The 14,132-nt window shown below is 33.3% G+C and overlaps 1 protein-coding gene across 7 annotated transcripts in view; it reads left to right on the plus strand.

Annotated features, from left to right (window-relative positions):
• Positions 1-14,132, plus strand: part of DMD (dystrophin) — a 2,282,785-nt gene that overhangs the window by 1,754,404 nt on the left and 514,249 nt on the right. For all 7 annotated transcript variants that reach the window (XM_074220296.1, XM_074220284.1, XM_074220285.1 and 4 more), the window contains one exon: positions 4,194-4,383. In XM_074220296.1, coding sequence (XP_074076397.1) covers positions 4,194-4,383 — 190 coding nt within the window. The remainder of the gene's footprint in view (positions 1-4,193; positions 4,384-14,132) is intronic.

Consider the following 14,132-nt stretch of genomic DNA (forward strand, 5'->3'; position numbering starts at 1 on the left):
CTGGGAAGTGGCGATGATCTAGGTTGCTTGAAAAAAATATGAAGCCTTATATTCTTAATGTATTTCAGATTACAAGGGTACCATTTAAGAAAATAGTGCCCTACTGACCTGAGAAAGTTACTGTTTTTCCCTAAGGGCCTAATTTACAAGGTAATTAGCTTACTGGTAGGACTTGACTGAAAATCTCATTGTCTCAAAGGAACCCTTTCCTATGATTTATGTACGTCCTATTTAACAAATAAGTTCTGGAAAGTTATCTACAACCTAATTCCTTTGGATGCAGAGGGTAAAGAGGGTTCCGAGTTTACAGATTGAAAAACTAAGATGCCTCGAGGTCACTTCATCCTTGTAATGAAGCTGGAGATAAAAGTATAAATTTTTTAATCCTTTATCCTTTCTTTGGTTTGTTATTCTGCCCTGCCTTTCATGGACTCCCCTTCCTACCTTTCATTTCATTTTAAGTGACTTTTGGAAAAATTGGAGAGTATGTCAGGATGCAATTTTTGCCTATCATCTGTAATATGATAAATTGGGCCAAAATAATTAGATCAAGCTCTGATATAGTGGTAGAGATGCATAAAGGATTGACGGTGTCTTTGGACTACAGAATCCTAGAAATTTGTTTAATATCATAATATTCAAGGAAGATACTAATTGTCCTTGAAAAGTCATTAAGGAAAGGGTATTTTTATGGTACTTTTTATATGGAGAGATGGTGACGTTTGTCCTTCATTTTCAAAGAAGACCACGACATCAGGGAGATGATGCCATGACAAGCATGTGAATTAGATTTGAGTGAGGGGGCTGTGCTAAGTCACCAGCCTCACTTTCTCCTCCAGTCATCTGGGTACAGAGGCCAGATATGAATCATGATGAGATGAACTGAAAATTTCAAGGCATAGTACACTCATCAGTGACAATTAGCTCTGGAACTCTGTGAGCTTTAACTTCTTTGACCAATCAAAACTCTTATATGCTGTTGTTCAATTAGATTGAGTTCAGTTAAGTTTATTTGGGAACTGATAAATAGTTTAGGTGCAGTACTCATTTTTTTCAATAACTGTATCTTCATAATCCTGTTCTATCTGTCATCAGTTAATACACAGAGGTTTTTATCTAGTATGATAGCAATAACTACAGTGCCAAAGAGTGCCAAATCAGCAAAAACCTCACCAGTGATGAATAAATGGTTCAATCATGTGCCTTGCTGCCTGGAGCTCTACAGGAGTTGTTTATTGTCTAATATGCACAACCCATGATAAAGTTGCTGCTGAAATAAATTGCAGTTTTGCATAATTATTGAAAATCCTGTCTTAATGAGCAATGTGTGTCATATTCAGGAGTTCATTTTTAAAAATTAATTTTAGTTCATTTATAACCACAGAAAGTATCTGTGTATTAGTAGAGGCAAATAAGCCATGTAAATAGAGTATTAATTTCCCCCCTTCCAAAAAAAAATACCTGAAAGTTTTAAATATAACTGTTTCTGCTTAAGGTATTCTTTTCTCTCAAGTTTTTAATTATTTAAATGCTTTACCAAGTACAAACATATACATGTATAAGTATGTAAAATACCCTTAGACAATGTGCCTATTTTTAAAATTGTTTCATTTTGTAATCTTTTTTTTTAATTATTTTGATAAAGAATCAAAATCAGTTTCTTTTTAGAATGCCCTGTTGTATAGAAATGTGGTAATGAGATGTGTGGCTCTAGCAAACCAGTGCTATATATGTCAAATTATTCTTTTCTATTTTTCCTTTCTTTTTTTTTAACACTTTCCCTCTTCTTTCCCCTGCTTCTTCCTTATTTTGTCCTCTCAACTCTAGTTTCACTCTTAGCTCCCTGGTTTCATTTTCTCCCTAGACTATTCTTGGTTCATCCATGTCTTCATGTCTCTGTCACTGGCATTCTTTTTTCTTGGTTGTTTCTTGGCATGTACTTGCCAATGTATAACAGATGAAAAAGAATACTGTAGAGAAAATTCTACTTTTTTATATTCAAAGGTTTACTCATTCCATGTCAGTGAACTTTGGTGGTACCTTAATATGAATAAACCTTCAAAAGTGATAAAAACTAATCATAATTCCTTGCATATAGTTGTTGCTCAATAAGTGCTTACTGAATTCATCTTAGACATTAATTAAACACTTACATGCAGAACATATGCTGAGGGAAATATATTAGAAAATATTCAATTAACTATAATACAAAGTGATGCATAATTAGTGCAATAATGAAAATGCCCTGTAAGATCCAAGGAGTAATCAAGGAAGGCTCCATAGGTATGCAAGCATTTAAACTGAAGTCTAAAGGATAAATAGAATTTTAATAAGTGTGTATGGGAAGGGAAGGTATGTTTATACAGACATATCTATTTTTTCTTTCTTTATCTATATCTGTCTGTCTATCTATTATTTGTCTATCTATTATCTATCTATCTATCTATATATCTATCTATCTGTCTATCTATCTATCTATCTATCCTGCTTCCCATAGTCCTTGGGATATGAGTTCCTTGAAGATAGGGATTCTTGTTTTTTGTTTTTATTTTCCTCACCCTAGCAAAGAACCTGACACTCTGTAGCTGTTTATTAAGTGTTTATTAATTGAGGGAGTGATTCCAGACAAGGAGCTTTCATAAGCCAAGACACAGATGGAAGAACTGGGATTTCCACTAGGACTAGTCAATAATATAGTTTAAACATAGAACATATATAAATACATATATGCATTCTTTAGTATGAACATGTAGGTGAGTAATATGATGGAAGCTCTAAACATTGAATGGGACCAATATTGACAGCTCTTAAATGTTAGGTTAAGGAATTTAATTTGGTCAATAGTCTATAGGGAGATATTAAAAGGTTTTCAACAGTAAAGTTACAATTTTTAATACCTCTGTAAAGATTGTTCTGGCAATGATATGAAGGATGGATTAGGGAAAACAATTGGAGGAAAACGATTTTAAAAATAAAGCTATTGCAGCAGTAGACAGGAGTGATAATAAGAATTTTGCTTGGATGTTGACTTAGGAATAATAATGAAAATAATAGTGATATCAATATAATAATAATAATAGCAATAATAATAACAACCTGCAAAGCACTTTAAAATTATGATCTCATTTTACCTTAAAGAGCAATCTTGTCTTGTAGATACTATTATTATTCCCATTTTACAGGTGAGGAACCTAAATTAGTATAAATTTCTGGTCCAAGTCACACAGTTAATAAGTGTCTGAAGTTAGATTTGTACTCTGTTCTTCTTGGCTATAAGTTCAAATATCTTTCCACTTCACCCTCTAGAAAGGAAGGAACAAAGAGGAGAGACATTGGGAAGTAAACTGATTTGAATTTGACAACTTATTTGTGATAGATGAGGACAAAGACAAAATTAAAAAACAATAACCTTTTTTGAAGATTATCTTGAAGATTACCTAAGAAGCAGGTTTTAGGAGAAATAATCAATGTATGGAATTAGAGAATTAGAGCTAGAAAGGACCTTAGAGAGCATGAGAGATAAATGTGGCATAGGAGATAGAGAACCAGACTTGGAGTCAGAGAGAATTGGGTTCAAATCTTAGTCTTGCTATTTATTATCTAAACATTACTGCTTTTCTAAGCCTCAGCTTCCTCATCTTGTAAAGTTGGAATAGTAGTCTGTTTTACTTATCACAGAAGATGATTATAGTGTGTAGTGTCTTAGATCCAAGCCCCTTCAGTTTACAGATGAAGAAATTTCAGTTTCTTCTTACCAAAAAAATATAAAGAAATAACTTGATCAGGATCACAATTTGAACCCAGGAATATTGAATTGAATTGAATTCAAATCTCTGAAAATTTAAAAGTTCATTTTGGTACATTTCAGTATGCTGTTATCTTTGTTCTCAAGAAAATCCATCATTTCAGGTTAGAATGGGAACTTTCTGAAAGTCAAGATTGTTTCATTCTTTTTTTTTTAATTTCCCAGTACTATGAACATAAAAGGCATTTAGAAAATTTTTACTGGATGATTTTCTTATTCAAAGATACTCAACTATACCCCCCACTTGAATCCTTTGTAGACTGGATGTTTATCTAGAAATATTTATTAAGGGAATAACCTTTAAATCTTTTTCTTACCCTTTTTTGCATGCTTTAAAGAAGATAATTCACTAAACCCTTCTGATGCAATTCTATTTGCTCTTGTCCAGGGTTAATGAGAGAGAAGCTGCTCTGGAAGCAGCCCATAGGCTGATACAACAGTTTCCCCTGGATCTGGAAAAGTTCCTCGCCTGGCTCACTGAGGCAGAGACTACAGCCAATGTCCTACAGGATGCCACCCACAAGGAGAGATTACTGGAGGACACCAAGGGAGTTCGAGAGCTCATGAAACAGTGGCAGGTAAGTCAAGGGCTTCTGAATTAAAGCACTAAGAAATCTGAGGGAGTAATTACTTTTTAGCCTTTGTGGTGCAATTGGACATTCTTAGGGTACAATGAAGCAGATGTTATATGCTCTGGTGTCTTTAATAGTTGCTTTGGGAATTTTTACCAATGTCATCCACTGAAGCATTTTCAGTAGTTTCTCTCAGTACCCTGGCCTTCCAGGGAAAACTAAATTAAGTCAAAGAAAGGTTTGTTACGTGAAGTACAAATAAGCAATGGCTTTTTCTAAAGGGAAATTTTGTTAATGTAGAACTAGCTTTGCAATTATTCAAATTAGAGAGAAATGATTTCCGTGTGTTTATTTTAATTTTTGCAGAGAACTTCTGTATAGATAGTCTATTTTATTTAGTGTTGCTAAATGAGACAATTTCCCTTCATTACTTTCAAATACATTTTTAATGTTAATCTGACTGTTTGTGGTGTTCTTCCTAACATGATTTGTTCAAATACGAATGAGATGACTAAATTTGCCATGGTTAATAATCATACAATTTTCTGATACTTGTTTTCCCTAGAAACAAAAATGATATCTATAAAGTTTGGTATTTACAGTCATAATAAATTTTTGATTGAAATCATATTCCACCAAAGGACTGCTATTTTAATGAGGCACTCATATTTTTTGTTCATAAAACATGACTTTTGTATTTTTTATTGGCACAGGGCATTGGCATGAACCATTTTGCATAGTTGTTTTTTTTTGTAGTTGTCTTTTGTAATTCACAAAATGAGGAAAAGTTTGTTACAATAGATCACATTTATGGTCTCTTACTCTCACATTAAGAGCCCTTAGCTACTATATCTGAAATTATAAAAATGACATGGATTTTATTTGGGGGAAGAGGAGAATTACATTCTTTGTCTTTGGAATTTTTATTATTATTCTATGTCAAAGTGATAATTCAGGTTTGGTTAAAATATTTTTGCAATCTGATTATAGCATGAAATATTTTATTTTATATTATATCAATATATAGGAAGCCTTTTTTTTTGGTAGGAGTTATATTTGAATAACCTAACTTTTTAGCTGAGTGAGGATCAGAGATCTGGCAGCTGATATGTGAGAATAACTTTTGGGCTCACTCAGATGCTCAACTTCCCCATATATTTGATTGTACTGGTCTAGAAAGAGTTAGAAATAAAGAAATAAAAAAAAAACCACTATGTCCTATCCTAACAAATAGTTTTGGTTCTTAGATAACTCTCTTCGGACAGTAGAAATCTGATTCTTTAACATGTGATAGAAAATTTTAAATGCTCCAATTGTTAGTTTTTGACAACTCTTGAATGGACACTTGAAAAATATTCTGCTGTAATTTCTTTGCACTCTGGACTAATTGAAGAATTATTTGTTGATTAATTGACTGAACTGGAATTTTTCTGTTAAAATATAAGTTCTTTTTTTTATTATTTTAGTTTTTAACCCCAGTGCCTCATATAGTGTTTAATAGTATGGTAGGCACTTGATAAATGTTTGTTAATAAAATGATAATTTTTCCTAATATTCATTTTCAAAGAGAACTACCACGATGACAAGAAAGTAGTCTATAATAAAGAATTTAGCCAAAGAAACAAGTTATCAGGTGGTAAGCATTTAATAAGCACCTACCAATGTACCAGTCTCAGCACTGGGATGCAGAACTGAAACAAGTTCTGCCCCCAAGAAACATATATTCTATCAAAGAATACATCATGTATCTAAGTACATACAGACAAAGGTATATAGCTAGTTGTTAGGGTAATTATGAAGAATTAGGAAATGCTTCATGTTAAAGGAGGAGGTGAGTTGAATCTTGCCAGAAAAGAGAAATGTAGGAGGAAGAAGCAAAGATAGGCATTTCAGACATGGGGCAGCCTTTGCAAAGGCACAGACTGGAAATGGAGTGCATCTATGGTATTGTTTTCTTAATTATTGAGCAGTCATGAAAAATAATGTCATCAACAGTGCCCTGCTTTCAACAAGTTTAACAACAAACTTAACAACAAGTTTAAAAAGTAGATGATTTATCTTGCCATAGAATACCATACAGGAAATACCATATTTGAAATGGATATAATATGTAAGACTCTGGTGATCTCTGACAGGTTATGTGACTGCTCACAGATTTACTCAGCAGGTAATAGGAAATCTCTCAGTTTTGGTAAAGCTGCAACTATCATTAACCTGAGTCATTATATTCCAAACTCCTTCATTGCTTCTTTACCAAAAACCTTTGAAAGGATGATGCAGAAGACTTCCCTAGGGAAAAATACATTACCAGATAATTAAGAAGCAGATATACAGGGCAAGTCATTTAAAAGTACTGGATATGAGGATCTGTACTGCTTTCCCACAGATGTCTCATTTGATTTTCTTACTTTGCTTCCTGATCACACAATTAGCTCTGTAATAGTTTTGGACCATCACCACAAAGGTTCTGTGTCTACATGCTTATATGTAATATCTATAACTTGTTTCATAGTGGAAGAATGGGTAATCAAAGTTATTAGAAGAGCTTGCTGCTTCTGTGCTTTCTCAGATAAATTGTAACATCAGCCTTTTGCAGTAACCATATATGAAAATTGTATACCTATATTTGACTTATATGGAGAGAGCTTTGATTCTTACTTATTAGATAATAAGTAGGTCAAATGCCAAAATCCTAGAGGTTCCAAGTCATCAGCTAGATGGTGCAGTGGATAGAGCACTAGCTTTGGAATTAAGAGTTCGAATTCACCTTCAGACACTTGACATACTAGCTGTGTGACCTTGGGCAAGTCACTTAACCCTGATTACCTTGCATTCAGGGCCATCTCCATTCGTCCTGATTCATAACTCATCATTGGACCCAGATGACTCTGGAGAATAAAGTGAAGATTGGTAACTTAGAACAGTGCCCCCTCACTCAAATCCACTTCATGTGCTTATCTTGGTATCACCTCCCTGATGTCATGGACTTCTTCAAGAATGAAAGGACAAGCATTAATATTATTATGTAGGTGGGAGGAGCAAGGAGGAGAGCTTCTTCCTGCTCTGGTGCTAACTTTGCAACCAGACCACTCCCTCTCAGATCTCTCATACCTTTATTTGTCATATTCTTTCCCTAATCTACCATCCCAACAGAGTGGAATAAAACTCTTCACCACATCCATCTGATCTGAGTGAGATATACAGCTTCTATATCAGCCACAAGGGAGTTCTTCCATTCCCCAGCCCCCCAACATCCTCTTGACTCTTCCTCTATTAAGGTTAAATGTAAAAATTATTAAATTTATAGTTAGAGCTGAATTCAGATCCTGTCTCTATCACTTGTAATTTGTTTCAACTGAGGCAATTCACTTGACCCCTTGGCCTTGGTTTCCTCATTTGCAAAACAAGAAGATTGCATTTATAAGCCTTTTCATTTTCTGATGCTCATTAAAAGTTGAATTTTTCTTGAAATCATGCCGCTCCTCTTTTTCACACACATCCTTGCCCATAGGGTCAGAATGACACCCCCCCCCGCCACTTACTCCTGCCATCATTACTTAGCAGCTACCTCTCCTTCTTCCAACCCTTCTGCATCTTTGTTGCTATATGGACTTCCAGACCACTCTCCTCACATAATACTTCTCCCACCCCCAAAAGTTCATTATCAGGTTCCTAGTCTTTTCTACTCTTTACTCCTGTGCCCCTTTCTGCCTGGTTTCACACTATACTTTATTAGACTAGAGTCATTCCCACCATAAACATACCCTGAACTTACTAGTGGTACAAAAATTCTTACTTATTACTTCATGCATTATGTCTAGTCACAGGATGAACTGTTTTATTGCCTTATTCCTAATAGATTTGTACATACCTTTCCATCCAAAAGCAATCTTTTTTTTTCTTTTCTTTTTATAACTTCTGACTTTCTGCCAGGTTGCCTCTCTCTATATTGAATCACGGTTCTTTGCTAGGTTATCTGCCTATCACTGTTCATCAACTTAATCCTCCAGAAAAATCTCATACTTTAGAAGTGCTACCAACACATTTTGTTATTGAATGTCTTCTTCTGAATAGAATTAACATGTCACAATACAAGCTATTAGAAGTTTCTTCATGGATTAGAGGAAATAATGTTTACTTTTTCCTATTGTAATCATAAATTTTCTCAAAGAATTTTTTCTTTGTAACTGTAATATTTCTTAAATGAGACTCCTTTATAATTAATCTAGCAATTGTAATATTTTTGTATTAAAATATAATAAAATGCCATTATTTATAATGTGATATGTATATTATATCAAAGAAACATTCAATCAATTAGCAAGCATGTATTAAATGTTTATTAAATGATTTCCATGTATCAGGCATTTATTATGTGTTTAGAGGAGAAAAGGAAGGGGAAAAGTTCTTATTAAATGCCTCTTTTACTATGTAATAGTGTCAGGTACTATGCTAACAGCTTCATAAATACATCTTACTTTTATCTATATTTATACTAAATTCTTGGGACTAAAAAAATCAAGATCAGTCCCTCCTCCCAAAGGATTTAACATTCTGATGGAAAGATAACATATGTACCTGCAAGATAAAATATGGAGTTAGATAGGGGTTATTCTTCAAAAGAATGGCAGTAGCAGATGGGGAGAACTGGAAAAGGATAATATAAAATTTCAGAGATAAGTTGATGAGAAAGGACATTAACAAATTTAAAAACTATACTTCTGTTAATTAAACTGTTTGCCATATTAAATATTTTGTTTTAAATAGAACATTTTTTTCCACGCAATTATATAGGTGCTATTTGCCACTGAAGTATACATCTATGTAGGAACTCTGGCAAATATGCACAGCAACAAAGTATGACTTACAAATCCAGAGACTTTGAATCTGTTTGAATTGTCAGTTTCCAGATTCACAATTTTTACACTGCTTTTTAGGATATTTATTAGAGCTCAGAGTAAATAAAAGCATAACTACCTCTTGACTTAAACTATTATGAAGTGCAAAATTTGTGGAAATAATTTTGTATTAGGTAGGTGAGATTTACACACTGGGGTAAACACATGCACACATATTCACATATTGTATAAACTGGTTTGATTGATGGCTTTCCAGAATGTAACTAAATTATTTTAAAACTCCTGTCTTTCTCCCTTCTACATTGTCCTTCTACACATTACATTGCTGTCTTTCTCCCTTCTACATTGTCCTTCTACACATTACATTGTAATCAAGGTAAAAGCAGATTAGACCCACAGCTGATTAATTATTCTGTGGTCTTATCAATATGTCTTCTACTCATCAGTACAGACCTACTGCAACTATCTAAAAATTCTTCTGTTCAGTACTTATCTGTGATCTTCCCTAAATCCTTTATTGGTAATATATCCAATAAAAAGAAGTTCTTCCTCTAAGTCTTATCAATTTGCATATACCAGTGTAGCATTCAAACTATCCACCATTATCATTCGTCTTTGTTCCATGACTGGACTATGTCCTTTCTGAATCTGACATTTCTTAGATGATATCCTTTGCATCATTTCATACATAAACATTATCTTTGAAAATATGCTGAAACATATTTGTGCTCATTTTTGCCTTTTGGGTCACTTATAACTCAAAAGAAACTCTAAAAGTGTCTAAGTCTATAATTTGTGAATGAAATGCTTAACTAATTTCTAGAGAGGGTTCCCTACAACAGTGAAATCATAGATGGATCTCTTTCTCTTAAGCTGCTGGTTTCCCTGGTCACTATCCCTTAAAGAGGAAGGATAACCAAAGTACGTACCCATTGGCTTGACCCTTTCACACCCAATATGAGTTATACAAAAAATCATCATGAATAATAATGCTTTAATAATTAACAAACATTGCCTTAACCTGAACATAACACAAAATATAGTAAAATGAACATAACAACAAAATAAGAAACAACCATACCCAAATATGAAGTATTCATCATAAGCAGCAATAACAGTATGCAATTACAAACAAGATTCAATGCAATAATAATGCAATCTCTAACATTATCTCTCAGAACATTGTATAACCATCCCTTCAGGTTTTCTTGTATATATATAATTTAGCCTAATTGCTGGTCTAATGGGTCTACTTCCCTTGTCACTGAGTGAGCTCTCTACTCCTATTATTATGTTAGTATTTGCTAATAGTTGAGCATCATGATTATTATTAATCTGTTTTCCTTCACCTAGTCTGGCAGCAGGGACAGATTGACTATCAGTATGTTTGTTCTCTCTAGGTTAAATATATACTCTAGGAGTCTCCATAGGAGTTTAAGACAAAAAAAAAATGAGTCTGAGTTTAATTCCCTGACCTATAATTGTATGCATAGAATGCATCATTGGAAATATTACTTTGAACTTCCATATCTAGGTCAGAAGAACTTTGTACAATTGGTTGACAGTATCTTTTCCTTGACATTCTCTCCATCAATTGAGAGCAACATTCTATAGGCAGTTTGTTACATAAAGCAATCCGTCCCTTACGTAGCTCGGGTAGGAGTCAAGTTACAACAGTTCTATTTTCTAAGTTATTTAATATGTATGATAAAAGGGATATTCAATTAAGATATTCATGTTTACTTTCATTTTTTCTTGGTTCAATACATATAAACATAACATGGTATCAAAATACCATTCCTGTTGTTTTTAATCTGCAAAAACTTCTGCCTTTTGTTTTGAATTGAGTTTCACAAACCCTAAAATTGATGGTGGTTAAAATATTTTATGAATTTTAAATAGCCTGACTGGATTACTTTAGATTAATGATATTATAGATTCCTTGCCATAGTACCTGCTTAGAAATGTAAGAAATAGACATTATGAAATTTATTCAGTTGTTGCATGGAAGGATTATATCCTTCCTGTGTCTAAATTTGTTGGACAAAAGTATCAGTACTTTTATTTTCCTTTTGTCTACTATCACTGATGATTGAATTTCCCCCGACTTCAGGAATACACTCATTCATTTACTGAAAGTTTTCATTAAAAGTAGCATATCATGAAATACATAACTATAAACAAAAACAATCAAATTTATATGCAAAAGAAAAGGAAAAAGTCTTCCTCAAATCCACTATTCTTTGACAACATAGAGACCAGAGACAACAAATTAGCAAATTTCTGTGATCCTTTCTGCATTTATATTCCTTTCTTCTTTTCCCTTCCTTTCTTCCATCTTTTCCTCTTCTGTCTTTTTCTCTTCCTTCTCCTTCTGCTTCTTTTTCTTCTCCTCTTTTATCATTGTAGTGTTCATATAGTTGCAGTTCTACTGATTTTATTCTGCATCACATCTTATAGATCATTCCATATGTCCTTGTACCCCTTATTTTTTAACAGCACCATAACATTTTATTACATTAACATGCCATGAATTATTCAGTCATTTTACAAATGCTGAACATATAGGTTGTTAATTTTTCTTTTAGCCATTTCAACAGATTCATTTCTATTAAAGTTACTCAAGTAACTATATATCAACTTCAAATATAAGTAGTCAAGATTTGCATTGATTTGCAACTGATAAAGAGTTGGAAGAATTCTTTGGGATCACTTAGGGCAACTCCTTCATTTTACAAATGAAGAGATTGAGGTCCAAAGAATACTGTTTCCTATAGGGTAAAATTAGGTGTAAAGTAAGTCCATCTTGTATTACAATCAAAGGAACATTACTTCTTTATTTTAAATTAGAAAACTTGAGGAAGAGTGAGTAAAGGAATTGTCCAAGATCTAGACTAGGATTTGAATTCAGTGCTTTTATTCCTAACCAGATCTCTGAGGTTTAGATACAAACCCATCAAAAGAACCTAACTACAAAATATTTTCTAAGTAAGCATTGGATATAAATAATAAAGCCTTCATAAAGGAAGAAAGAAAATATATCCTAAGTCCTTAAAAAATTTTCTAATCAGAACAACTTATTCTATACTCTTAAGAAAGACTGGAAGTTGTTTTTTTCCCCCCTTTATGCTAATGTAGTGCAGCTTTTACATGGCAATCAGGATACTGGAATGCATATGTAGGAATTCAGGATACAAGAACTCAGGAACTGCAAAGTTATCTTCTTACTATATTCAGAATTTTAATAGATTATGTACCAGTTTAAGGACCCTGCAATTTTAAAGTTTTGGATTACCTGGAAAGAGTCCAAAAGAAAGCAATAAAAATGATTAAGAACTTGAGGGAGTTAGGCCAATGATAAAAGATGGTTTTATTTAGCATGAAAAGGGAAAAGTGCAGATGATGATAAGCAGCTTTTCTCCTTTCTTGATGATGACAAAAGAGGGAAAATAATCTAATTTTAAAGCAGAAAGAATGAATGAGCTCTGTTCATTCTTACCCTAAAACTTTGCAGTGTCTTCACAATTCTCTCCTTGGTCTATCCCATTTTTAGAGGATAATATGGACCTTTTCCTTGTCAAAGCTAACCCCTGTACACTTAAGCTTCTATTTTTAATCTAATTCCAAAACTTTGTCAATAACAGGTTTTTTTCCTTCTTGTACTTTTAATATCTTCCTCCCTCTTGACTTTTCTCCCTTTGCTCAGAAATATGCTCAGTTCTTCTCTATCCTACCAATATAATTTCCAAACCCATGTCCCAGTTCTTATCATCTTGGGTCTTTCTTTGGCATTTAGCACTATAAACCATCCCTTTATTCAAGGAACTAACTTCTCTTTTGGTTTCTCGAAATCTTGGTTCTCTGACTACTTCATTGTTTTGTTTTGTTTTATTTTCTCCTATAATCCTTGAGTGTAGTGAATGTGATACTTTTCTCCTTCATAACCTCAGTATACATAGTATTACTGTGGAAATGTTTGTTAAATTGAATATATCACAAATTCCCTTCTGCTATTTGACCCATTGATGTAGACATTTGCAAAGACTCTTCTGTTATCCTGTCCCTCCTCTCATGATCTCTCTACTTACAATTCCATTCCGGGTTATAATCAGATGTGTTTTACACCAAACTCTTTGTTTCCAGTGACTTCCAAATACCTATTTTTAACCTTCTATTAAACACAATTACCAGCATGTACTACTGGCATCTCAAATTTATAGATCAAGGAATAGAGTTTAGATACGGCATTTAAAAAAAGCATTTTCCCCCTTGATATTATAAAGAGATTTGGATTACATGACAATATAGTAAAGTTGAACATGAAAATTGGTAGACAACCAGATGCAGAGATGCCAAATCTTAAAGGAAGAGAGTGACTATATGAGATAAAGATAAGGACATATACTATATCTAATCTATAGAAGTCCCTTATTCTACTGGTATAATATGAAAATGTGCAATGGCAGAATGAGATTTTAAGGGTGATGATAGATGAAAACTTAATTTTGTTCATTTTAAATATTATATTTATAAAGCTTGAACCATCACTTTCTATGAGTCTTTCTCTTGTGACTCTTGTACTTATAAAAATAAACCATTTCCAGGTGGCTAGGTGGCGTAGTGGATAAAGCACTGGCCCTGGAGTCAGGAGTAACTGGGTTCAAATCCAGTTTCAGACACTTAATAATTACCTAGCTGTGTGGCCTTGGGCAAGCCACTTAACCCCGTTTGCCTTGCAAAACTCCCACAAAAAAACCATTTCAGGTATTAGTCAAAGACTAATTTCATTCAAAATAATTTAGATTATCAACATATGAAGTTTATTCTGCATGAGATCCATTAACAGCTAACATGGTTTTCTAAATTGCATTAAAATAAAATGTCAAAAAGTTCATG

Source organism: Macrotis lagotis, chromosome 1 (assembly GCF_037893015.1).
Source record: "Macrotis lagotis isolate mMagLag1 chromosome 1, bilby.v1.9.chrom.fasta, whole genome shotgun sequence".
Taxonomy (NCBI): Eukaryota; Metazoa; Chordata; class Mammalia; order Peramelemorphia; family Peramelidae; genus Macrotis; species Macrotis lagotis.